Source organism: Hevea brasiliensis, chromosome 10 (genome assembly GCF_030052815.1).
Source record: "Hevea brasiliensis isolate MT/VB/25A 57/8 chromosome 10, ASM3005281v1, whole genome shotgun sequence".
Lineage (NCBI taxonomy): Eukaryota > Viridiplantae > Streptophyta > Magnoliopsida > Malpighiales > Euphorbiaceae > Hevea > Hevea brasiliensis.
Window position 1 is genome coordinate 95,942,983 of NC_079502.1, and position 27,788 is coordinate 95,970,770.

At 32.9% G+C, this 27,788-nt stretch overlaps 3 protein-coding genes, 1 long non-coding RNA gene and 1 other non-coding gene across 7 annotated transcripts; 1 reads left to right on the forward strand and 4 right to left on the reverse strand.

The window, feature by feature from the left end:
• Positions 1-1,188: 1,188 nt before the first annotated feature.
• Positions 1,189-6,216, reverse strand: LOC110648622 (probable disease resistance protein At5g66900). Of its 2 annotated transcripts, XM_058154533.1 has the most exons (7): positions 6,009-6,216; positions 5,061-5,929; positions 4,103-4,503; positions 3,527-3,885; positions 2,596-2,798; positions 1,693-2,465; positions 1,189-1,393 (listed from the first exon to the last, which is right to left on the reverse strand). In XM_058154533.1, exons 2-7 carry the CDS (start codon positions 5,737-5,739, stop codon positions 1,319-1,321), a joined length of 2,490 nt encoding a protein of 829 aa, XP_058010516.1. In that variant the 5' UTR covers positions 5,740-5,929; positions 6,009-6,216; the 3' UTR covers positions 1,189-1,318. The 2 variants fall into 2 exon arrangements, with proteins under 2 accessions (XP_058010516.1, XP_058010515.1); XM_058154532.1 differs by having other exon boundaries at positions 5,061-6,216.
• Positions 6,217-8,810: 2,594 nt separating this feature from the next.
• LOC110648623 (probable disease resistance protein At5g66900) lies at positions 8,811-13,253 on the reverse strand. Of its 2 annotated transcripts, none has more exons than XM_021802913.2 (5): positions 12,387-13,253; positions 11,425-11,825; positions 10,842-11,209; positions 9,883-10,085; positions 8,811-9,749 (listed from the first exon to the last, which is right to left on the reverse strand). In XM_021802913.2, the coding sequence occupies exons 1-5, from the start codon at positions 13,048-13,050 to the stop codon at positions 8,959-8,961; spliced, it is 2,427 nt and encodes an 808-aa protein (XP_021658605.2). In that variant the 5' UTR covers positions 13,051-13,253; the 3' UTR covers positions 8,811-8,958. The 2 variants fall into 2 exon arrangements, with proteins under 2 accessions (XP_021658605.2, XP_021658606.2); XM_021802914.2 differs by having other exon boundaries at positions 10,851-11,209; positions 12,387-13,252.
• Positions 13,254-17,035: 3,782 nt separating this feature from the next.
• LOC110648617 (uncharacterized) lies at positions 17,036-19,358 on the forward strand. Its single transcript, XM_021802908.2, has 2 exons — positions 17,036-17,848; positions 18,909-19,358. Exons 1-2 carry the CDS (start codon positions 17,036-17,038, stop codon positions 19,356-19,358), a joined length of 1,263 nt encoding a protein of 420 aa, XP_021658600.2.
• A 2,673-nt stretch (positions 19,359-22,031) lies between these two features.
• LOC131169551 (uncharacterized) lies at positions 22,032-24,029 on the reverse strand. Its single transcript, XR_009140484.1, has 3 exons — positions 23,599-24,029; positions 22,810-22,866; positions 22,032-22,237 (listed from the first exon to the last, which is right to left on the reverse strand). It is a non-coding gene; the product is annotated as an uncharacterized LOC131169551 (long non-coding RNA).
• Positions 24,030-27,150: 3,121 nt separating this feature from the next.
• Positions 27,151-27,257, reverse strand: LOC131170078 (small nucleolar RNA R71). Its single transcript, XR_009141021.1, has one exon. It is a non-coding gene; the product is annotated as a small nucleolar RNA R71 (small nucleolar RNA).
• Between the last annotated feature and the right edge of the window lie 531 nt (positions 27,258-27,788).

A 27,788-nucleotide genomic window follows, 5' to 3' on the forward strand; every position in this document is an offset into this window, starting at 1 on the left:
TTTGCGACATATCAGTGCTCCATTGCTCTTATTTTCTACTTCTTCTTCTTCGGTTTGTCGCATGTGGATTATGAAAGTTGAGATTTTCAGTTTTATTATGGTCTAAGTTCTGCCCTTCGTGCGTCCATGGCTCTATGCGCTGCAAGGCCTTCCATTTTGGTTTGCAATTCCAAAGGAAACCATGGTGATTGGTGTATGTGAAATTGTGAAATTGCAAAATTGCGATGGTAATCGATTTTCATTTTCATAATAATTCGGTAAATTTCTTGTTTCCAAAACTGTGAAATTGAGAATAAATCTACCGATTTGAAATTCTTTTTCTTCCTCTTCATGATTACAGTATTTGTCTGTGTGAAGTTGTATGTCAATATTGCGATGGTGATTGGTAATTGTGAAATTGTGATGGTGATCGGTTATTTTGTTGTGAGATTGAGACTGAATGGTGGCTGGAAGCTTGATATTGTGACAGTGGATTGGGAAGCTGAGAATGGAGCAGAGTAGATGGGTCCATAGGAGACGGGCAAAAGGGTCTGTTTCCCGTGTTTTTCTTTTGCTGGGTAAAGACACGAGTCAATGACAGGAATGAATCGCTGTTAAATCATAACAATTTTAATAGAGTTTTTACTTTTATATAATCCAAGACACACACACTTCACAATCAATAGATATGAAATCTTGAAAGATTAGTCTTGAAAAGACAAAATTAAAAAAAAAAAAATCTATGCTTCAAATTGAACAGTTTACATGAACAATAAATCGGCCTTTAATGTATGGTAATAGATGCTTATAAATATAACGTGACTCACATAAATTTTTTATTTTTATTTATTTATGTATAACTAAAATTTAGTCATTATTTAAAAAAAAAAAGAATGAAATTTATTTAATAGCATAAAATAATTATATTATTGATGTTATAATAAATATGATAAATTATATAATAAAAATATAATACAAATTAAGTTACTAATGAGCACAAGAAATAAAAAGATTTTAAAAGATCTTACATTTTAAAAATAGCAATTGAAATTCAACAAAATTTTAGTGAAATAAATGTTTAGTAAATTTTTTTTTTCATGTAAAATATGGTTATTCTAGCTATATTTATATCACCAAAAGAATTTATATTTGTTATTTTTAATTAATTTAATATTTAATAACAAAGAAATAAGGAAAAAGTTTCTAAAAGATTGAATAAACGTCGATTGATGTAAGCTACAAAAAGTAATTGACGTAAAATTGCAAAATAATAATAATAATAATCACTTTCATGTAATTAAATTTTTATTCTCTTTTTTTGCAGCTTTAAGATATTAATTTAGGAGGATTTGCTTCTTACTGTCACCATTAATGGTTCCCAGGTCGGTAAATGATTAAATGATGGAAGCACTGCCTGTCACAAGAGAAAAAGATGAGATTGGTGGCCTGAACAAGACAACTCCAATGCTTTAATTTCAATTAATTCTATATCAATTAATTTGAAATATAATTATAGACATATCATATTTTTTTTATATCAAAACAACAATGTGTTTAAATTGTTAAAAACTATATTAACATTTTGCTAATTTTATTATTTTTTAAAAATCTGATCTAATTTCAAAATTAGAGAGGCATCAACATTAGCGGAGAATAATCATTATCAGAAAACAATGACTAGCGTAGCCAGTCTAAGTTGACATCTTTATGCACCTTTATTGCCAGATTTGGAAGGAAAGCCTCAAAAGCTTTCCATGAATTGCCTGTTTCTTCATCACCTATAACTTCCATTAGGTGGACCAGGTTCACAACTGACCATGGCAATTCACAACTTGAGCAGTCAATCATGTAGAGCTTTCTTAAACTATTCAACTCACAGATCTCTTCTGGCAATTTTGTTATGCTTAAACATTCAGATATGTCAAGAATCCTCAACTTATGAAGCCTCCCGATCGTGTCTGGCAACTCTAACAATTCAATGCAGTTAAGTCTTAGCACCTCCAAATTCTCCAAATTCCCCAAGTCTTCTGGCAATGCTGACAGTCTGTGACAATTGGTGATGCTGAGCTTTTTCAGCCGGACAAGATCACAGAATCCATTAGGTAATTCCACCAAATCATTGCAGTAGTCAATGTTGATCTCCACTACATTTGGCATCCAGATAGCAGAGTTGCTGAAAGCTTGACCAATACTACACATAACCAAGGATATCTTTTCTAGCTTCTCCAATTGTACAGAGCCCAAGAAGCTGGATGGAAGTGAAACCTTTTCCAATCTGATTCTCTTTAGATTTGATAAAGAACCAACATGCTGGAAATTGTTCAATTCAGCAGGAAAGAAACCATAATTTGCAATGATTAGAACCTTTAGCTTATCCATGCCTCCCATGAACCAGGGTAAGGTGTAATTCTTTGTCTGAAAATTTAAAACTAAAACCTCAACTTCAGGTGCTGCGATGTTGCACCAACTTGATGAGAACATATTATCTGCAAGCAATGTCTCTTATGGTGTCACAGCATGAACGAAAAATTCAAACTTTAAAATACAGAGGTTGCATGTGTATGTGTATGAGATTGACTATGTTGTGTTAGGGAAATAGAGATGGGGAATATCAACCTGTGCAAATAGATAAAAGGTTGGCCCTGATAAATAGTTGTCTTTGTTGAGCCCACCATTCTGGGAAATTGTTACCACTTACATCTACAAATAGCCTCTTTCTGTGCTCAATGCTTCCTGAGCTGCTTTGAATAATAGCCAACTCTCTTAGTAAATCATGCTGCAGAACAATCGTAGAGTCATAATCTTCACTTGCATCTTTCCTGATGAATGACACAAGTTGACAGCTTAAAATGGTATTCATTTACCACGATAATCACTACCATGCACATCTGATGCAAAAACTACAATAACAGAGTTTAGCTAGAACAAGAAATCCATCAGAGAAAAATGGAAAACAGCCTACAATTTAATCTCCAAAAAATAAATAGTAGCTATCTTTGTCTTATATCTCTCTTTTTTTCCTATGATATTGGTACTTGGTTTTCCATGGGAAGATCAGTGAGCTATTAACATAAAAAAAAGAAGAGGAGAACTTGGATCCGTAATTGTTCATACTTCATTGATCTTTTGCAAAAACATATATATAGGAGACATAAACATATACTAAATGCCAGGTCCATACCAGCTACAACTACAAGTTGCTTCCCAAGACAAAATCCTTAAATCAAGGATTTGCACAACTTTTCTACCTAATCCTTGCCCAACTAAATACAGCAGCAAAAATATACCAGAAAATAAAAAAGAACTTTCTCTAGCTTTAAAGTATCTAGAAACATATCTCAGTCTGACAAAATGCTTTCCGTTAGAATGTCAAAAAATTTTATTCTACTAAAAATCCCACTCATGTAGGGTCGTTAATTCTAATGAATTTTCAATGATTATTAAAAGTTGCCTAAGCCACAGAACTAACACCAACTTCTTTGGTTTTAAAAAGCATCACAACAAATCATGTTAGCAACAAAACACTCGTGCCTAGCGATTAGCATACCTCGTAACTACAATATCAATCAGATTTCGTTCAGAGAGTTCATAAAGATTAGCAATGGCGTCATCTTCTTCAAGCTTATGCCATTCCATCCACATATCCATAAGGGTAGAGGCAGGAATTTTTTGGTCTTCAGGAAAGGAACCTAGGTCCATGTAACACTCCTTGGCTGAAGTATTATTCTTCAAGGCATCAACGCTGCTTTGAAGACAATGAAGCAGCTCAAACTCAAAGTTAGCAAGAACAGAAGAAGCTTTAGAGCATTCCTTAATTCTCTTCCTCCATTCTGCTGCAGACTTCCCACATAGTGATTTGCCAACCACTGAAATGGCTAGTGGGAATCCCTTACAGACTTCCACTATCTGTTATTCATTGCCAATAGTTAAATCAATTGCTCTTTGCATGTTGTATGGGCAGCAACAGCTAGTTATATATGGTAAAAGTACAAAAGTGGTAACATTTTTCGTTTTCTAAAAGTGAAAAATTTTCTTTGCTTGTAGGAATGCTGCACAAAAATAGTGAAATATCAAACAAAAATAAGCAAATATGCTTGTCCATAACTACAGATTAATGAAGCACCTTATTCACAACATCTTGATCTGGTCTGTATGAGTTCCCATCTGGCAGGAATGCTAGGCGACAGAAAAGCGTCATAGCATCTTCATTATTTAGTGTTTTCAATTTATAACTGGGACCGAAGCGTGGAAATTCAAACCTTGATGTTACTAAAATCTTGTAATCTGTTATTGGAAACTTGAGCTTCTCAACTAGAAATTCTGCTCCAGACCAAACATCATCAAGGACCAGCAGTATAGGTTCTGGGCCCCTGGACCTGAACAAATTTTCCAATTGGTTAACTGCATCTTCTGCACTTTGAAAACCAGTGTTGGAATCCATATGCTGAAATAACCTCTCTACAATAACCAGCACGTCCGGCGATTTTGAGACAGTAACAAAGAAAATATTGCCCTTATATTTGTCTGTCCAGAGTCAAAACCACCATATAAGAAAGCAGCCTATTTCTTCGGAAATTTTGTAGCATTTCACAATTAAAAAAAAAAAAAAGATTCATAACGCAAAGTCTTGTGTGTGAATCTTCAAATCCTAATCTTTAAACATAAAAATATTTGGATCCACATGTATATTTTCTGACATCAAAGTCCCTACTGAAGGCTCAGCAATTTTCCCATCACCCTTTTAAGGACTTACATCGTGCATAAACTAAAACAGTCTCGAACAGCCGAAAAGGTTACACATTTGGATTTAAGTGTTCACAGTTGTCTATCTCAATCTGAATTATCTCATTCCCCTCCAATCATAATGACTAATGTATTTAACAAGAGACAAATGTTCTAAAGTTCAACACAGTTAGACGTCAGGGTAGAACAAATAACCACTGCAATAACCTATGCAATTCAAATCCCTCCACCCAAACACCATGTATGATTAAAGCATTTCTATAAATGAATCAATTACCGCTAAAAGTAAGAAATAATAAATAAAAGGTAATCAACTGAAATATGGAGCAAATAGGTACCCTTAATATTAGCATCTTGACAAAGCGCTGTAGCCAATGTGGTCTTTCCACATCCTCCAGGAGCAGATGCTACAATCACTTGTGAGACCTCATCACCCTTGAGCAGCTTTTCTTTCAAATCCTTCATGGGATTCTCTAACCCAACCGGAACCACCTTGAGTCCAGGAGGCGAGCACACACCCACAAAACCATACTTAATGGAACCACCACCACTGGACACCCCAGCACTGGATGCCCCCATGCTTAAGTTCCTAATCTGGGCACTTAGCAGTCTCGTCTCATACAAATTCTCCTTTACATCTGATGTTGAATGCAGTAGCAAAATGGCACTAATATACCTACGAATAGACTCATCGAACTTAACAAGTTTCTTGGTATACAAAGGCTTCTTAACATAGTTGTATCGATGGATTTTTGAGCATTTGCGAACTAAATCCTCACCCTTTTTCATCAAATCTCGTAGCCCTTTAATTTCATCTGGCCGATCGAAATCTCTGTTAAATGTTTCGATTCTCTTGATGCTTGGTCTCATAGACTCCATAGTGTCTTCCAGTTGCTTCAGGGTAGGAGCAAACATGGCGTTGCTCCTCCTCACCTCCAAAATAGCTCTCAGAAAACTTCCAAAAACTATCTCCAACCCAGCTCCTGCAGCAGATGAAGCGAGAAGTAAAGCTGCCATCTCCTTGAACAACAATTTCACTCTGAATCTTGCAGAACTATTAGTGAGACACAAACAAATATGGGAAACAATTCAAGGGTTCGGTTAATTTGGAAAATGGAAATCTCTCACCCATTTTTTAGGAAATTCTCTCACTTTCTTGGGATAAAAATAGCACTACTGTAGACCCTCTGGCGTGCAGCGCGAGAAGCTGATAAAGAATAAATTTTTTTTTTAGGTTGAGAAGAAAAACAATAAATGAAAAAGGAACTTGCAAAGAAGCTTCCTACTTTCTTGAGCAGTCACTTAAAGCAAAGACTTTCGTTGTGATAACGCCGTTTAAGGCAAAGAAGAAAGAGAAAGGACATTCTTGATTCTTCCATTTTCAAGAGTGAGTAAACCGCAATTAATACATCGATTGTTGTTCAATTCTGTTTACTGTTTGAACAAGACTGATGCTTCGCGCCTGGTTCACATTGACAATACTAAGGTGGGAACTGGGGAAAGACGTGGTTGACTTAACTATTCATTTATCTATGCTAAATTGCTGATTAATTACCTTCTAAACAATTATTAGGATGACATTTCTCCAAAATCAAATATTAATTTGAAAGATTATGTGTCTTTAATCCAGGTTTAACTTAGTATTCTACTACAAGATAATATCTGCAGATTATTTCAGCTATCATTGAAATTTCTTGGTGGTTTCTGTGACACTTGAATGAAAACGCATATAACTAGCTTATGCATTTTCTGTTAAAAAAACAAAAAAGCTATTGGAATTCAACGAGCAATGATCATTGATTTGTTGTTAGGTTCTACTCCACTAGTAGGTTAATGCCAATCCTTGCATTCACGGGCGTTAGTCTCTCTCTCTCTCTCTCCTCTCTCTCCATAGCTAATTTTTACAGCATCCCTAACTTTTAGGGTTTATTATATTTTTATTTTTTATTTTTATTTTATTATTATAAAGTCTTTCTACCTAAAAAAATATTATATAAAAATTTTTTAACTTAAAAATCATTATATAAAAGTCAGACTTGGAATTTTTAAATTTATAATTTTTTAAATTGAGAGAATTTATTTAATTTTTTTTAAATTAAGAGATTTTATAATAATAAAATAAAAATGATGAATGTAAATAAAACAACTCCAAAGTTAAGGATAGCAAAAAAAATTAAGCTGTACATAATCAGGCTGCGAACATATCTTATGGATAGAGCTTTGTATTATTTTTTTTAATAAATTTAAAATAAATCTTAAATAATTTGACACAACTAACTCATAAAATTTAAAAATTAATACAATAATTCATATTATTTGATTTAAAATTAATATATAAAATAAAAATATTTATAAGTTAATAATATATTTTAATGTTTTAATACTTATGATATATAAAATTTGTAAATTGATAAAATAATTTTAATTTTTTTTATAATATTTGAAATTCTAATACCAAAATAATCAAACTAAAAAATTTAAAAATTATTAAAATAAAATGAAAAAAATTTTGATTTTATTTTTATCTTATTATAATTTGACAAGTAAAATGAGAAAATTTTTCTTAAAAAAAAAATACATCATAATTTTTTTAAAAAAAATTATAAATTATTAGACCCCTAAAAATTATGTAAATGTGAATGCATAGGTGTTGAATTTCATGTAAAATAAATAAATAAATAAATAAAAAGTATCCCTTTACCTTTGGTGTTTAAACTAATCAGAAACATTTTCAAAAGTTGACTTCAATAATTTCCCAATAATTAATAAAAGATATTTTTTTAATATAATTTAGTTTTTTTTATAATATAATTCAAATGTTACTAAATTCTTTAATAATTTTTATAATTATATCTTAAAGTTAAACAAATTAAATATAATAATATTTCAAATAAAAATATAATGAATTTAACAAATTATTGGTTAAAAATAATAAAGGCACACGCGTCATAAAAAAATAAATTGTAAATAAAAATAATTTAAAGGATCTTTAAATAATTTAGATTTCTTTCTATTTAGTATAAAAATTTTTAATTATTAAATATTTTTATTTATTTCGCAATAAAATTAGGTTATTTTTATTAAAACAAATCTCAAAATTTTGGAGATGCCATGGCCTCCTAAGCCGTCGGCAATTTTTATTTATTGTTATTAATATTTAAATGATAAAGGAATATATAATAAATATTTAAATTATAGAGGAAATTATCTTTAAAAAAAACAATCTTTCATTTTAATAAGAATTTCTTCTAACTTTCCTCCCTTCATTTTTCTTTTTCTTTTTCTTTTCTCTTTTAATTTCTTCTTCAACAACCATGGGTGGCTCCTCTCATATTTATTTTTTTTTAATTTTTTTAAATTTAAATCAGTCTTCGTCTCGAAGCAGCCAACCCCCACTTATGCACCTCTTATCATGAATGGAAATTGGGATTCTTTGAAAAAGAAAATCTTAATGGTCAAAAAATTTAAAATTTTCCGAACTTTTCTAATTATTTCTAGAATTTTTAATTTAATTTTAAAAGTTTATTATATTTGTAATTATTGGTTAAATTTAATTATAAATCAATTTACTTGACATAGTATTAATAGTTGATTTCTCTCTTCGTTAAATGTTATGTGAAAATTAATTTTGACCATTGACTGTAAATATAATAAATTTTCAAATTAAATCGATAATAAAATTATGATTCAAAATCTTAAGAGAATTTAGAGAGATTTTTTTTTTAATTTAAGTGGAATAAATATTTTTCAATATTATTCTTAGATAGGGTGAGATTCCTGATTAGATTAGGATAAAGGGACTAACTGCTCATTGATGATGAGCTCTTGCCCATTACATTCTCGTAGAGAGAGAGGTGGAGAAAGCCTAAGGTGAAGAAAGAACATCCAATTCAAGAGACTTTTTCTTAATTTGAGTCTATAAAATGTTAAAACTAATAAATTAATTAATTGACCCTCCACCTTACCCTTTGAATTCCTTATTCTTTTTCAAAGTGGAACTCTTGACAAATATATATTATATAGATATTAACAAAGCATATATGCTTACCCTAATTCTTGGATAACTAAAGACAAGAGCAACACATAGATTGTTTGATTTGATCAAAATTAGAATTCAAGAAAAGTTATAACTTTGTTTAATTTAATAACAAAATGCAGGGATAGAAATAGTTCCTACTCATGGGATAGAAATAATTCCCAATCAATCTCATTCAAAATTGAAATTGATTGTAACTTCTAGAGTTTACTCACCTTTATTGCCAGATTTGGGAGGAAAGACGCAAAATTTTTCCATGAATTGGCCGTTTCTTCATCACCTATAACTTCCAGTAGGTGGACAAGGTTCACAACTGACCATGGCAATTCACAACTTGAGCAGTCAATCATGCAGAGATTTCTTAAACTATTCAACTCACTGATCTGTTCTGGCAGTTTTGTTATGCTTAAACATTCAGATATGTCAAGAATCCTCAAATTACGAAGCCTACCGATCGTGTCTGGCAACTCTAACAATTCAATGCAAGAGCTAAGTCTTAGCACCTCCAAATTCTCCAAAAACCCCAAGTCTTCTGGCAGCGCCGACAGTTTGCGACAATTCGTGATACCGAGCTTTCTGAGCCGGACAAGATCACAGAATCCATTTGGTAATTCCACCAAATCATTGCAGTAGTCAATGTTGATCTCCACTACATTAGGCATCCGGATGGCAGTGTTGCTTAAAGCTTGACCAACACTACACATAACCAAGGACATCTTTTCTAGCTTCTCCAATTGTAGAGAGGCCATGAAAAAGGATGGAAGTGAAACCTTTTCCAATCTGATTCTCTTTAGATTGGATAAAGAACCAACAAGCTGGAAATTGCTCAATTCAGCAGGAAAGAAACCATAATTCGCAACTATTAGAAGCTTTAGCTTATCCATGCCTCTCATGAACCAGGGTAAGGTGTAATTCTTTGTCTGAAAATTTAAAACTAAAACCTCAACTTCGGGTGCTGTGATGTTGCACCAACTTGATGAGAACATATTATCTGCAAGCAATGTCTCTTATGATGTCATAGCGTGGATACAAAATGTAACTTTAAAATACACAGGCCGCATGTGCGTGCATGCGAGATTGACTCTGTTTGTTGTGTTAGGGAAATAGAGATATGGAATATCAACCTGTGCAAAAAGATAAAAGGTTGGCCCTGATAAATAGTTGTCTTTGTTCAGCCCACCATTCTGGAATTTTGTTACCACTTACATCTACCAATAGCCTCTTTCTGTGCTCAATGCTTCCTGAGCTGCTTTGAATGATAGCCAACTCTCTTAGTAAATCATGCTGCAGCACGATAATAGAGCCATAGTCTTCACTTGCATCTTTCCTGGTGAATGACAGAACTTGACATCTTAAAATATTCTTCATTTACCAAGACAGTCACTACCATGCATATCTGATGCAAAAACTACAATAACAGAGTTTAGCTAGAGCAGAAAATCCACCAGAGAAAAACGAAAAACAGCCTACAATTTTAATCCCCACAAAAACAAATTTAATAACAGCTATCTTTGTCTTATATCTCTCATTTTTTTTTCCTAAGATACTTGGTTTTCCATGGAAAGATATGAGTGCTATTAACATAAAAAAAGAAAAGGAGAATTTGGATTGGTAATTGTCCATAATTCATTGATTTTTTGCAAAAACATATATATAGGAAATGTAAACATGTACTAAACGGCTGGTCCATACCAGCTACAACTACAAGTTGCTTTCAAAGACAAATTCCTTAGATCAAGGATTTACACAACTTTTTTACCTAATCCTTGACCGACTAAATACAGCAGCAAAAATATACCCCGCCAAAAAAAAAGCTTTCTCCAGCTTTAAAGTATCTAGAAAGTAGAAACTAATCTGAGTCTAACAAATGCTTTCCATTCGAACGTCAAAAAATTTTAATCTATTAAATATCCCACTCATGTAGGTTGTTAATTCTAATGCATTTTCAATGATTATTAAGGTTGACCTTAATTCTAATGCATTTCAATGATTATTAAGGTTGACCAAGCCACAGAACTACCACCAACCTCTTTGGTTGTAAAAAGCACCACAACAAATCAAATTAGCAACAAAACACTCATACCTAGCATACCTTGTAACTACAAGATCAATCAGATTTCGTTCAGAGAGTTCATAGAGATTAGCAATGGCATCATCTTCTTCAAGCTTATGGCATTCGATCCACGTATCAACAAGGGTAGAGGCAGGAATTTTTTGGCCTTCAGGAAAGGAACCTAGGTCCATGTAACACTCCTTGGCTGCAGTATTATTATTCAAGGCATCAACGCTGGTTTGAAGACAAGGAAGCAGCTCAAACCCAAAGTTGGCAAGAATAGAAGAAGCTTCAGTGCATTCCTTAATTCTCTTGCTCCATTCTGCCGCAGACTTCCCACATAATGATTTGCCAACCACTGAAATGGCTAGTGGGAATCCCATACAGACTTCCACTATCTGTTATTTGTTGCCAGAAGTAAAATCAGTTCCTCTTTGCACATTGTATGGGCAGTAATAGCTAGTGATATGGAAAAAATAGAAAAGTGGATACATTTTTCTTTTTCTAAAAGTAAAAAATTTCCTTTGCTTGTAGGAATGCTGCACATAAATAGTGAAATATGAAACAAAAATAAGCAAATATGCTTGTCCATAACTACAGATTAATGAAGCACCTCATTCACAACATCTTGATCTGGTCTGTATGAGTTCCCATCTGGCAGGAATGCTAGGTGAGAGAAAAGAGTCATGGCATCTGCATTATTTAGTGTTTTCAATTTATAACTGGGACCGAAGCGTGGAAATTCAAATCTTGATGTTACTAAAATCTTGTAATCTGTTATTGGAAACTTGAGCCTTTCAACTAGAAATTCTGCTCCAGACCAAACATCTTCAAGGACCAGTAGTATAGGTTCTGGTCCTCTGAACCTGAGCAAATTTTCCAATTGGTGAACTGCATCTTCTTCACTTAGAAAACCAGCGCTGGAACCCATATGTTGAAATAACCTCTCTACGATAACCAGCACGTTAGGTGATTTCGAGACTGTAACAAAAAAAATATTGCCCTTGTATTTGTCTGTCCAGGGTCAAAACGCCATATAAGAAAGCAGCCATTGACATTTCTTTGGAAATTTTGCAGCATTTAACATTAAAAACAAAAAAAATCATAATGCAAAGTCATGTATGTGAATCTTCAAATCCTAATCTTTAAACATACAAATTCTAGGATCCACAAGTAGATTTTCTGACATCAAATTTCCTAATGAAGGCTCAGCAATTATCCCATCACCGTTGTAAGGACTTACAAGAAACAAATGTGCCTAAACTAAAACAGTCTCCAACAGCTGAAAAGGTTACACATTTGCATTTAAGCGTGCACAGTTGTCTATCTCAATCTGAATCATCTTATTCCGTTCCAATCATAATGACTAACGTATTTAACAAAATATAAATGTTCTAAAGTTCGATACAGATAGACATCAGAGTAGAACATATAACCACAGCAATAACCTGTGCAATTCAAATCCCTTCACCCAAACACCATGTATGATTAAGGCATTTCTATAAATGAATTACCGCTAAAAATAAGAAATAAAAAAGAAAAGGAAATCAACTGAAATATGGAGTAAATAGGTACCCTTAATATTAGCATCTTGACAAAGTGCTGTAGCCAATGTGGTCTTTCCACATCCTCCAGGAGCAGATACTACAATCACTTGTGAGACCTCATCATCCTTGAGCAGCTTTCCTTTCAAATCCTTCACGGGAATCTCTAACCCAACTGGAACCACCTTGAGTCCAGGAGGCGAGCACACACCCACAAAACCACTCTTATTGGAACCACCACCACCGGATGCCCCAATACTTAAGTTCCTAATCTGGGTGCTTAGCAGTCTCATCTCATATAAAGTCTCTTTTACATCTGATGTTTGATGTAGTGGCAAAATGGTATCAATATACCTACGAATGGACTCATCCAACTTAACAAGTTTCTTGGCAAAAAAAGCCTTCTTGACATAGTTGTATCGATGGATTTTGGAGCATTTGCAAACTAAATCCTCACCCTTTTTCATCAAATCCTGTAGCCCTTTAATTTCATCTGGCCGATCGAAATCTCTGTTAAATGTTTCAATTCTCCTGATGCTTGGTCTTATAGACTCCATTGTCTCTTCCAAGAGCTTCAGGGTAGGGGCAAACATGGCGTTGCTCCTCCTCACCTCCAAAATAACTCTCAGAAAACTTCCAAAAGCTACCTCCAACCCAGCTCCTGGAGCAGCAGAAGCTAAAAGTGAAGCTGCCATCTCCTTGATCAACAATTTCACACTATTAGTGAGACGCAAATAAATATGGGAAACAATTCATGGGTTTGGTTAATTTGGAAAAAGGAAATCTGCCACTCATTTTATCAGAAATTCTCTCACTTTACCTTGGGAACTTCGTTAAAGGGGAAAGAAATATAAGAGGGGAAAGAAAATGAAGCAGAGGAAACGAGGAAGGAAAAACAATAAATAAAAGGGAATTTGGACTACTTTGTAGTTTATGAATTATTATTTTGGCTTGTTTTATATTTATATAATTTTCATTATTTTGCTATTTTTTTGTTATAATTAGCATAGATAATATTAGCAAATTTATTCAAATTGTTTGTTATTACAATTATAATTTAAAATGGGTGCCAAGCACCTTTTCATTTTATATCTAATTTTAATTTAATTTTATTTTTTTTAATTTCTTATTTTTTCTTTTATTAAAAATCAAATTTGTTCTGATCAAATCGATGATTATAATCAATTTATCATTAATTTTAGTTAATACTATTTTGATCGATTTCAAATTAATTTTAATTTAATGCAAATTTTCCTATTTGAATTCTAAATCCACTTTAAATATCACTATTATTAACAATTTAAAGGAAATAAATAATATATGCAATCACTCAATTTCATAAATATTTTTATAAAAATTATTAAATTTTAATTTTTTTATAAAATTTATTAAATTTTATTTTATTTTTTATAAAATTTATTATATTTTATTTTATTTTTATAAAATTTACTGTTATTAAAAATTAAAAATTTTTAAATTAATCTATTAACCTGTCAATTATTTTTATCAATAAAAATATTTTATTTTATTAATTTTTTTTTTAAATTAGATGCATAAAACATATTTAGCAACTCCCTTTATCATCAAACCCCTCTATTTTTTCTTTTGTTTTTTTCTTCACTAGCAATTACTTATTAGCAACTTGAAAACTTTTAATTTTTAATTATATTAATTTTTATAAAATTAAATTGAAATTTAGTAAATTTTATACAAAAAATTAAAATTTAATAATTTTTATAAAAATTCTTATAAAATTGTGTAATCACATATAACATTATAATATTTATCCTAATTAAGGACCTATTCTAAGTCTCAATGCAGCCTAACACCCACCTAATCTCTTATCATGAATGGAAACTAGGATTCTTTAAAAAAGAAAATCTTAATGGTAAAAAAAAATTAAATTTCTTAATTTTAAAAATTTTAATTTAGTTTTAAAATTTTATTAAATTCTAAAAAATACATAAATGCCTCATGATTATTCTCTTAAATATATTTTCTCCTTAAATTGGTGATAAAATAAAATTTCACAAATTAAATTATTTTTAGATTAAAAATAAAATTAAAGACATTTTAATATTTTTACTAAATTTAACTGAAAATTAGTTGTTATTCTAAAAATATAAACTAAAGTTTATTAAAATGTCACATGTTAAAATATCAAAGGCTAAAATAGACTTAAAAGCATTTTTGCTTGATTCTCTTTAGGGATTAAGTTATAAATTTAATTAAATCTTAAATATTAAATTATTTTTAGATTAAAAATAAATTTAAAACATATTTTAATGAATTTTATTAAAATTAACGATAATTTAATTAAAAGTATAATGATCTGATTAATTTTTAGGTTTATTAAAATATAAAAAATTAAATTATTTAATTTTAAAACTATAAAGATTAAATTATAGATTTAATGAAACCTTAATAATTAAATTATAATTTACCTTTTAATTTTAGGTGATTTGGTACAATTGTAACTAGTTTTGTAGATTAAAAAATTACATAAATTTTTATTGGAAGCTAATTGTATAAAAAAATTGCTAGGACAATGAAATGGGCTTTGGGCCTAGAAGTATATTTTTTCCAACAAGGATTCGCCCCTGAGGATGGGTGTCTGGGGCAACCCTCTTTGCATTTTGGGCTCTACGACCCCTAAAAGGTAGCAACTTGGTCTCGTGAATGGATTTTTATTTTTATTTTTTTCAGCTTAATCTCTCCTGCACTGTGAGAGGGATATTATTAACCAACTACTGGGGGTGGTCAAGGATCGGTAAGGGTGGTCAAGGATCGGTAAGGGCTTGGATTGATGGTTCAAGGTAGCCAAGGCCTACCTAAACTCTTATCTGAATGGATTCTTTAAAAAAAAGAACTTAATGATAAAAAAATTTAAAGTTTCTAATTCTTTTGTAATTTTGTAATTAAAATTTTTAATTTCCATAAGTTTAATTTAATTTTAAAAATTTATTATATTTATAGCTAATAATCAAATTTAATTATAAATTAATTTACTTGATATAATTTTAATGATTGCTTTCCTTCTTAATCAGATGTCAGATCAATTGATTTAGAATTAATTTTGATCATTCATTATAAATACAATAAATCTTTAAAATTAGATTAAAATTTAAAAATTTAAATTCCTTAACCATCAAGCCCCAAAATAAAAGGCCCATTCTACACTCTAAAAAGGAAGTAGAAGAACAAATTATAGCTTCTTAATTACTTAGACACCGTTTGTTTTACAAAAATATAAAAAATAATTTTTTATACTTTTTAACGTTTGAGATATTTAAAAAAAATTTGTAGTGAAAATATTAGAGAAAAGGTAAGAATGATGCCAATTAAAGATAAGTTAGAGAAGGGAAATGAGATGGTTTGATAATGTGAAGCGTAGACATACAGAAACTCCGGTTAGACAAGTAGAACACATTGGTCAGAAAGAAAAGAAAGGGTGGACCTAAACTGACTTGAAAGAGAGTAGTACAATATGATCTAGAAGCATTACATATTTCTTAGGATTTAGCCCAAAATCGTTTAGAGTGGAGAAAAAGAATCCATATAGCTAACTCAACATTTCTGGGATAAAAGTTGAGTTGAGTTGAATGAGAAACTAAGTTAATTTTATTTTTATTTTTTAAATTTTGATAATCTTATTAAAATATGAAAATACATAATATAAACATATACCATTAATTCCATATTGCAACCAAATAACGAAAAATATTTTTAAAAAATATTTTTTTTCCATATCCAAATTACCTTTCACCAAATAAAAAGAGTCTTAATTACACTTGGGTTCCTCTTACAGAGGTTGATGCACATAGTTTTTCAACTTCACGCATAAAATGGTGTTACAAATATTATATAGATTGCTTATAAAATATATATATATATATATATATATATATACATCTACTTCTTATAAATAAAAGCCTAGGCTATAAAATAATTTAAAGGTTCACTCATAAGTTTTTATGAAGAATGAGATTATGAATGCCTTGTCTGATGTAGAAGGAAGTAATTATTCTCTTCTCCTCTTCTCATTTTTTTAATTTGTGCTTTTTGTTCATCCTGTTTTCTCATTAGACTACAAACAAGAAAAACATCATAGGTGATCATGCCATAAAAGACCCAAAATTCTATTTAAATGTTAGTTTCCTGCTTATTAGTCTCCTATATATTTTCTTCATTGAATTATTAGGTGCAAATATATTATTGAGATTAACAAGCAATTGCTTTTGAAATATATATATATATATATATATATATATATATATATATTCTTGGAAAAACTAGACATTGATCATGTTACTTTATCAAACTAGATGCCAAGGAAAGTTCTTCACTTTCTTTAATTTTATTAACGAATATAAAATTGAAAGTGATTGGAATTTCAGTTGTTTTCTTGTTAACTACACAAATATATTGTAGGCATTCACAAAGCATAGAATATATGCTTACTCTAATTCTCAGATAACTATGACAAGAGCAAAATATAGATTGTTTAATTTGATCAAATTTAGAATTCAAGAAAAGTTATTACTTTTTTTAATTTAACAACAAAATGCAGGGATGGAAATAGTTCCAAATCAATCTCATGAAAAATTGAAATTGATTGGAATTTCTAGAGTTCATCAAGATCTTTTTTTTTTTCCCTTCACTTGAAGAGGAGCAATCGATATGTTTTTAGTGGATGTAGCTGTGGAAGCGGTATTAGGAAAGTTGCTAACTGCTGTGACGGAAGTGAAGTTGAAATCAGAAAAGTATGAAGAAATCCTGCAACGTGTCGAAACCAGGATTAGCTTGATAAAGCCAAGTTATCAAAGGATCCAAGAGCTAAACAACGACATAGCTGGGGGAAATACTGAAATAAAGAAATTGTGGAAGCAAATACAGGATGGGGAGCAGCTTGTTCGTAAATGCTCATCAGAAAAAAAATGTTGCAGTTGCTTCAGTAAGCCTCGTAATTATATGAATGATCTCATCGACTTGGATAACTCGCTTAGCAGGTTCTATGAGATTGCTATGATTGAGACTATAATAGGGGTGAAAAAAAATCAAGAACATGTGAAAGACATCCAAAAAGAGGTGACAGACATCCAAAACCAGGTGAAAGATATCCAAAATAAGGTGAAAGCCATCGAAAACATCAGTGACAACGTCAAAGAAATTGAGAAAAAGGTGAAAGACATCCAAAACATCGGTGACCAGGTCAAAGAAATTGAAGGAAAGGTGAAAGAGATCGAGGGCAAGGTGAAAGACACTTCTGAAGATGTCAAAGACATTAAGGACAAGTTGAAGGGCATCCAAATCGACGTCAAAGAAATTTGTGGCCATATATCCAGCCTTTTGCGCTCGCCAAATAAGGGAACATATAAACCCCAGCTGCCTGTTTCCCCATATTCAAAATCTCCAATAGCAGAAGAGAATAGCATTTCATCTTCGCGTCCAAGCATTCTTGATCCGCCAGAGGTAAGAGACAACCACAAGCAGGTTAGCAATTATACACTGATACCACTTGTTAGCTAAATCAAAATAGATATATAGATAGATGAAAGTGATGAATAGAAATCAGATAAGATATCAAATTCATAACCATTCACTTTACTTGCATAACCTTTCACTTCATCTCCATAATCACTTCCTTTGCCTTTACCATTCCTCCTCCATGCATAATACAATAGCATAGATACATATATACAACCTATACTATGCATATATCAGCATCCTTTAATAAATACTTTGCACACATTACTAAATACATGAATTATTATCTAATCATAATCATTATCTAAATATCTTATTAGTTCATATACTTCACCTCAAGATTTTTCCTTGGTAACTCTTAGCTTCGAATCTTCTAATAGCTAAAGCCTTTGTCATTTTTTCTACTAACCGATCATCTGAACTAGGGGAGAGCATTTGGTCAATTCGGTTCCGAACCGAACCGAATACCGAAAATCGAAAAATTGAATCGATTAAAAATATAAACCGAACCTAACCGATCACCTAAGGAGAACTGAACCTAACCGATCACCAAAGGAGAACCGAACTGAAAAATATCGGTTTGGTTCGGTTCCATTGTGTTAAACCGAAAATATTGGAATTTTTATTTTTTTTGGGTTGGGTTATGCATCTTGGGCCGGTTATGCATCTTGGGGCCTTGAGACTTATGCATCTTGGACTGAAAAATTATTTGGGCCATTTTACTATTCGGTTTTATCAGTTTTAACCGATAAAAAACCGAACCGAACCGAAAGTCGAATATGTTTAAATTTTCAAACCGAACCGAACCGATAAAACTAAAAAACCGAACCTATTTAACCGAAATGGCTCAGTTCGGTTCGATTTTTCTGTTCACACCGAAAATTGCAGAGCCCTAATGTGAACTTCATATTGAAACGGTTGCACTTTTCCTTTCTTTTCTACTAGTCTTATGACATACACTTTGACATTCGTATGATTAGTGCGTTCATGTTGCACTTGGATTTTTAACCATTGCAATAACAAATTTATTATCTACCTTGATGACAGTTCCTTCATGTTGACACAGAGGTTACGCCCTGATGATAATAAGAAGGTTGAACCATTGAATCCGTCAAAGAATGTTGACACAGTGATTACAACTTCACATCCGTTGGTGCCTCCTGATTCACTGAAGGTAAAAGATATTTATGACGAGGTGAAAGACACTGGTAAAAAGCTTGAGCCCATAAATCCAATTAAGAAGACAGATAACATGTCTACAGCGTCCATATCCTTGTCTCCACATGTACCTCTAGAACCACAAAGTGTCAAAGATATTGATAATGCAGAGGTGACCATGAAAGAGGCTCGGAAAAAACCTGAGCCCTTAAATGCAACCAAGAAGAAGTACACAGTATCTGCATCTTTGCCCCCAAACCTGCCTGGTGAGCCAATGAAGGTCAGAGATATTCCAAAAGCACAGGATCACGTTAAGGAAAAAATACCAATCGAGAAAGATGAGAATGTTGAGGACTAAATCAAGAAGAATACGAGGATGCATGTTATAGAAGAGCATCAACTCCCATGATGCAGCAGGTATCAAGGATATTAACTTCATTGATCTTATGAAGTAGCTGAATGTATATAATAGCATTTTTTACTTTATTTATTTATTTATTCTGTATTCTACATCCCTGTTTTTATATATATATCAAAACACAAATTTCCCCCTATCAAAGTGCACTATTTTCTTTTTAATGCCTTCATTTCTTTTTCATAAAAAATATATAATTGGCATGTTGTTCTTCTGGTGATTGATGCTGCCCTTCTTAATTATTTGATGCATGCATTGAAACAAGAAAAAAAAAATGATGCATCATTTTTCCTTATTCTTGCTTGATATTTTGTATATGCTAGTGAACGGAATTAGGCTTTCTTTATTTGACAACTCTTTTTTCAAAAAAAAAAAAAAAACTCAAAAAAGTAATTAAGACATACCTAAAAATTTCAAATGAGGTTCTTGCACATATATATTAGTGTTTTAACAAGTACGCAAATCTAAGACACATATACAAATCACACAATCACACAATATTAAAAATAGAAGAAAAATAACATAGAATTTAACGTGGTTCAACCGTAAGGTCTACGTCCACGAGCAAGATAAGAGAAAAAGTTTCACTATGATGAAAATAGTAAGATACAATCAATCAGAACTCTCAAACCCTAATCCCAGTGTGTTTCTCGAATATCTCACAACTCTACCACAAATGGTAGAATATTACAATATTTATACTGGTCCATACCGTGGGGGTAACCCCCAAGGAGATCAATGGTGGGCTTCGGGCTCAGGCCTATCGGCCCATGCCCTCTGCTATCACTACAAATCTCACTTTTTATTCCAATCAGATCGCAGCGCGAAACCTTCGGGTCAGGTCATAATTCGGGTCCATGAAAAAATATATCTAAAATTCAAGCCACAAAAATAATAATGCTTTCCCTTGGCTTGAATTCCCTTGGCTTGAATTCCCTTTATCATTAATAAAATAACCACAAAATACTCTGTCTTGCCATATGCCATCGCAAAAGGCATTACTGAACACTATAAACACCAACCAAGTCTACGCAATGCCTAAACTTGTTGACTGGGACTCCCTTGGTCATCATATCTGTTGGATTATCATGTATAGAGACTTTTTACACAACTACAGTCCCCTGAGATACAATGTCCCGAATGAAGTGATATCTGACATCAATGTGCTTAGTTCGCTCATAGTACATATGATTCTTTGTGAGATGTATTGCACTCTCGCTATCACAAAACACCGTTGCCTTGTTCTGTATCAACCCAAGATCACTCACCAAACCTTATAACCATAAAATTTTCTTTACTGCCTTTGCTAAGGCCATATATTCAACCTCTGTGATAGATAAAGTAACTGTAGCTTGCAATGTTGCCTTCCAACTGATTGCACTTCTAGAAAGAGTAAACAAATAATCTGTCAAAGATCTCCTCTTGTCTAAGTCCCCTGCAAAATTTGAATCCACATAGCCAACGATTGAATCACTCATCTTGGCCCTATCAAATATCAGACCAACATCTGTAGTACCTTTTAAATACCTCAAAATCTATTTCACTGCCTGCCAATGCTCTTTCCCAGGACACGTCATGTATCTACTCATAATACTAACTGCGTGTGAAATGTCAGGTCAGGTGCATACCATAGCATACTGATTGTGCTAGTGTGAAGTAGCTTCCGCAAGTGCACGGGTAAAATTTAAAGATATTAAAAAAATTAAATTTAAAATTTAAAATTGGTATTTGAGGAATTTAAACTAAATCAAACAATTAACTAAATTAATTAAACTAGATTACCAAAATTTAAATTGAAATTGCTAATTATGAAATTGGGAGGAATTAAATCTAAATTCAATAAAAATTAAAGTGATTCTAGAGATAGGGTTTTTAATATTGTTTGCATGTGGTTTATCCCCAATTTAGCCAAACACATGAGAATTGTAATTTTGAGGGAAATCAATTCTTAATTCTTTGAAACTTTTTTCAAGCATTTCAAAGTTGGTATTCATCAAATCAAAGCCTGTTTTCACGGTATTTCAAACCTAACAAAAATCCAATTAAAACTCTAATTGATTTTTGAAAGTCCCCTTAATCCTCTTAACTTATCTCTAACACCAAGAAAACTAAGTTTATTGCAAGATTATCTATCCCAAACATTCACTTTTCAGTCCATCTGTCAAGGATTAAAACTTAACTTAATGAGGGTCTATTCATCAAGCAAGGCAACAAGCTCACAAGCAATAAATCAAAATACAACAAATCTCATTTAAATGACTAAATCAGTTCAAAAACCATAATACAAAGCAATATTTACAAACCCATCTCTAGAATCTCAAAGGTCTACTCACAAATCATGGTTTCAAGACAAACCCAAGTATAGAAATGAAGAAATTGTCACGACCCAACCTATGGGCCGGACCGGCACTAGGACCTGGGCCAGCTTAAAGCCCCCGAGGCCCGTAGTAAGCCTAATTATTCCTCAAATCCATAACCAAGCCCACAATTTAGACCCAATATGCATATAAGATAATTTAAATCAAACTGTTATAATTTTATTTCGGGCCAACTTAGCCCAGAAAATTTCAAAAAACTAAAATCAGGGGAGCCCAGCTCAACCTTGTTACCTCATTTACAAACTGTTTAAATACCATACAAATCTTCATTTATAAATCTCAAAAATTTAAATTAATACAATTTCTAACAAGGTCCACACTATTACTAATACATGCGGAGTTCTAGATTTTAAATTTAGAAAAGATAGTAAAACAATTAAATAATCGACGTTAAACCTGCGAGGAAGAAAACAGGTTGCTCTGTAAAATAACTCCTCCTGTGGCCTGGAAAAATATTGAACAGGAGTGAGCGTTCGACTCAGAGAGTAAAATATCAATTTTAACCATAATCTCTATAACTATCTAAAGCTAATGCACCCTGTAGAGTAAAATGCAACATCAACAATAATTTCACATCATAACAGCAAAAAGGCAATTTGGAGCACTCACACACCCAATAATAGCAATCATAATATATGAGAGCTGATCCCCTATACAGCTCTCTTAAATCCAACCTGTGCCAGCGAAGAACTCAGCTCGGACTTCCACTTAATAACCAAATCAGGGTCCCAGCGAAGAACTCAAGCCGTGTCTACCCCGAAGGACCGGGTCCAAGCGAAGATCTCAAGTCGTGTCTACCCGTCCTATCCATAGTCCACACCACATCACACGCATGCCAACGTACGCACACTGCTCCAAATTACCACAACAACATCCAAGGCATTTTAACAGTTATGAATGCAACATAAAACGTGTTTAGAGTTTAACTACATAGATACATACATATAAGTGATGCATGGGCATGCTTGAACATATAATAATAGTGAAATTACAATTAAAATTAATATTTTACTCACAGTACACCGATGACTATTGTGGCTGCTGGATGCAGAAAAATAGCTGATCTCGATCACCTAATAATTAAATTATAAATTTATTAGTACTAAGTTAGAATAAAACTCTAAAGAGGCAATAGACAGCCTAATTTATGCCGGAAATCCGGCAGAGTTTCCCCTATACCTGGGACCTACCCAACCTGCAAAAAGGCTCAAATAACACTTCTAAATTCAACTCATATCTCATCATCATTATATGGCCCCTTCTGGGCCCTCCAAACCAAGCAATACTCAAAACCTTAAAAATTACGTTTTAGTCCCTATAATTGCAATTTGTAAAAATCCACCCAAACATGCTCTAAAAATTCTAAAATTTTGTCCTGTAGTCCTTAATAATATTATAAGACTATTGCAAAATGAATTGTAATTTTCTAATCACCCATGAATATTTTATCCAATAATTTTACTTGATTCCATAAGTTTCCAACAGCTAACATATTCTTAACTCACCCTAACTCAATATTCACATATTTAAACCTCCATCCGCAAGCTTCAACCAATTATATAAAATTTAATTATCTTAATTTTAAATAATCTTGTATGCCCATATGCTAAAAATCTAACTAAAATCCATCTATATTTTTCAAAAATATTCTACAATCATTCAAAAATTCAACAAACACCATAGAATATCTCCAAATAATTTTACTTTCATCATATATTTTTCTTAGAATTTTTCTCTAATTTTTCCTGTTTAAGAAACATTGTATTTATGCTCCATAGACAGAGAAATAATAAAAATAGTCTTACCCGAAGTTTATCTGTGTCTCAAAAATTCCAAAAATTTATGAGGAAGCCTCTGGAAGTTGAATCATCTCCATAGCCCATCGGAGCCACCACCGGAACCACCGCGCACGGTGGCCGGCCGCCGGTCGCCAGCGACATTTGCCGGATCTGATCATACCACCATGTTCCTCCCCTCTTCCTCAGTCCATATGTGGTCTCAGATCGTCGATCCAACGGTCGGATCATCCTAGATCTGACGAAAAAGCTTGAAAAACCCGAAACTTCTCTCCTCCATATCTCACTCATCCGACCTCCATTTGCTGCAAAATTGGTATCAAAAGAAAGCTCTCGGAACAAGCTTTCCAACGCCACCTGAATCGCCTCGATCGGACGTCGGATGAAGCCAGAATCGTGCCGGAAAGCTGCTGCCCACTGTGCGCGTGTTTTCTCTCTCTTCTCCCTCTCTTGCCACCGTTTCTGGTGGTCTGGCCGTCACCGGAGGGTCGCCGGCTGGGTGGGAAGCCGCTTGGGAGGTCGCCGGCCGGTCACCGGAGAAAGAAAGAAGAAGAAGGGAGGGGAGGAGAGGAGAGAAGAGAAAAATGGGGGGGGGGGGTCCTCCCAATTTTTGAGTCCCTTTTTTTTTTTTTTTTTTTTTTTTTAAAGGTTAGCAGTGACAGTGGAAACCCACTGTCACACGCCAAAGTCACTTTTTTTTTTTTGGTGTTTATTACAGAAATAATGAAAATCTAAGCTAAGGAACCGAAAAACCCAGTAAAATGATGAAGAATCAACTGCCGGAGAGTTGCAGAAAATGTCTTATGTTGCTGCTGCAAAATGATTCACGTGCTCCTCTTCCTCTCTCCCTTTCTTGCAAAATCTCCCTCTTTTTCTCCTTGTGGAAAGAAAGATAAAAAGAAGCTTTTATATGGTTCAGAGGTCTACCCTAGAATGGGTAAAAAGGTAAAAGATTCTGGAGAAAGTGATGTATTAAATTAGAGGGACGAAAGTGCCACGTCAGCTATTTTCAGTAAAATGACACAAGCTGAATCAGTTGTGTCGCAGGTTGTGAAACCGTCTGTCCAAGAAAAACTGCATATCTGACAATCGACACAACCTGTGACACAAGCTGTGTCGCAGGTTGTGTCACCTTCGGTCTCTTTAACTCAACTTCATAATTTTGCAATTCAACTCTAATTTCTTTCAAATGGCTGCTCTGATCAAATGATGCATACATTTTGCATAATCATTTAGGTTTAATTTCATAGCCATTTTATTTGATTATTAGTCACTTTTAGCTAATTTCATTAGTTATTTAGTTAGTTTTTCATAATTGTCAATTTTGGATTAATTTGTAATTTTTACTTTGTTTTGTAGGAAAAATGGTGTTTTTGAAGGACTGAAGAGAAATTTTGCCATTGAGGAGTGACTTCTACTGCCAAAGATGTCAAAAACAAGTTTTCAAGCTGAAATATGCATTGACCAAATTGTGCATAACTTGCCGTATAAGCTATGCAGATCTGCATAAGGAGAAAAATCACTGTTCCAGAACCAACCGAAATGTGTATAAGGAGACTGCATAGCTTATGCACATTCACGCCTCCCTTATGCACTCTCACGGAATTGTGCATAACCTATGCACCAAGTCATGCAGTTTCGCATAAGTGAACCAGAACCAGCCGAAAACTGCATAAGGGACTGCATAACTTATGCAGTCCACTTATGCAGTCCCATAAAGAGTTCATTAATGAGCTGGCAGAAGATTCCCTCAGATAATTCCTCCTAGAACACACCATTTTAGGGCTCCATGTCAGAAAAATGCTATAAATAGTCTCATTTCCCATTTTTAGAAAGGAGGAGACAAGGAGCAGAAAAGGAAAGGAGAGGAGAGGTAGAATTTGAATAGTCACTTTCACCTTCCACACCATTTTCAACCAAGATTTGCAGATTTCTTTCTTTCCTTACATTTTTCTATATTTCTAGTGTTTAATTTCTTATTCCTTAGCTTAGATTAAAGCTTTATTTCCATTTAAACTCAATATATCTTGTAAGCATTATGGATAGTGAGTAGTTTTACCTTTGATTCTGGAGTAAGGGTTGTAATATTTGAGATATTTTGTGGATTTTGATTGGGTAATCCATATTTTGTGGTCTTAATGAGTTTTATTCATTTCTTGTGTACTTAATGACATGCGTAGTGTAGGATCCCATTAAGTGATGTTCTTAATCCATAGTTGAGGCACCGAAAGGAGAAGGCCTTGTGATAGATAATCAAGGAATTGGACTTAATTAACTTAGATCTAGAAATAGACTAAGGATTAAGAGGATTCACAGATTAATTAAAGAACTTAATGGGTCTTAATTAATTCTAACTCCACGAAAGTAGGATTAGTTTGATTAAGGCACTCTTTGTCTCACTCGAAAGGGTATTCGAAGGATTTAAGAATTAATCTCCTTAAAACCATAAATTTCACAAGATTGGATAACCAATTTAAAATCCCAAAATAGCTCGAATATGAAATCCCGAACTCCGGAATCGCCTTTTTACCATTGTTAATTTTCAATTGAATTTAATTGCTTGCCATTTTAGAATCTTGCCATATTTGAACTTGCTTATTTCAATTTGATGCAATTTTAGTTTAATTAATACATTGATGAATAGAATATTAATTTTGCACATATAGATTTCACATTCTCAATACCCATCAATTCATTACTTTAATTTCAAAAATACTTCGATTTAGTCAACTTTTATATCAAAAATTCAATCATTAACTCAACTCCTCGTGGGAACGATATCTTTACTGTATTACTTGTACGACCTGTGCACTTGCGGTTGGGCCACATCAAGTTTTTGGCGCCGTTGCCGGGGAGTTGTTTGTTTAAGATTGAATTCTTGATTATTTTAGTTGTTTTTAGTTTTATTTTGTTATCTTTTCATTTTGTGTTTGTTTGTTCTTTTTCAGGTGCTTTTAATCTTTTATGAGAAGAGCTAGAAGCACAAGTGACACATCCTTATTGTTCAATCCTGAAATTGAGAAATTTTGTAAAGCCAACAAGAAAGAAACCAGAAAAAGAAAAGAAGCTTTGAGAGAAACTGAATTAGAAGAAGTCATGGCTGATGAAAGAATGAGAATTGGTGTTAATGCTGGAAATGATCAAAACAATGAAAATGCAGCCCAAGGTGAAGAAGTTGTTAATGCTAATGTGCCTAGGGGAAGTATGATGGATCATGCTTTTCCTCGTTTTGATGACTTGAGAGAGAGCATAGCAAGACCAAGAATTGATGCAAATAGTTACAAGATGGATTTTGGAGTTCTTCAAATGATTCAGAATTCTCAATTCGGAGGACATCCTTCTGAAAATCCACACACACATCTGAAGAAGTTTGCTATGATTTGTGATATGCAAAAACAACCTGGAGTGTCTGATGATGCAGCAAGATTGAAGCTATTCCCATTCTCTTTGAAAGATAGAGCATTGGATTGGCTTGATTCTTTACCTCACAACTCCATCACAAATTGGGAACAACTCACCGATGCATTTCTTGCACAATATTTTCCACCTAGAAAAACTCAAGAATTGAGGAATCAAATGACAGCTTTCAGACCAAGAGAAGATGAAACTCTCTATGAGTTATAGATGAGATGGAAGGAATTAGAGAGACAATGCCCACATCATGCCATTCCGAAATGGATGATAAACCAGAATTTTTACACAAATGTCACTCCTGCAATTAGAGGGATAATTGATGCTCAAACAGGAGGAGAATTTATTATAAAGCATGAAGATGAAGCTTATGAGCTATTGGAGAAAATTGCAAAGAATACTCATCTTTGGAGTAGTCCAAGAGGACCAGCTCCAACTCAAAAAAGGCAAGCTGCTGGAATGTATGATCTTGATCCGTTCAACATGATTAATGCAAAGTTCGATGCACTTACAAATGTTTTGGCTAAGAAGATGGAAGATTTGAGTATGTTGGTTAGTTCATCATCATCATCTGGAAGTTCACAACAAGTGGCTTATGCAGAAGGAACTATCAGCTGTGGAGTAGATTATAGAGAGCAAGCAGCATATGTTGGTAATTATGAAAACAAGCAAATGGGGAATCCTTATTGTCAAACTTATAATCCAACTTGGAGGAATCATCCCAACTTTTCATGGGGAAATCAGCAAAGTCAAGTTCCAAATCAGAATTTTCAACTACAACAGCAACA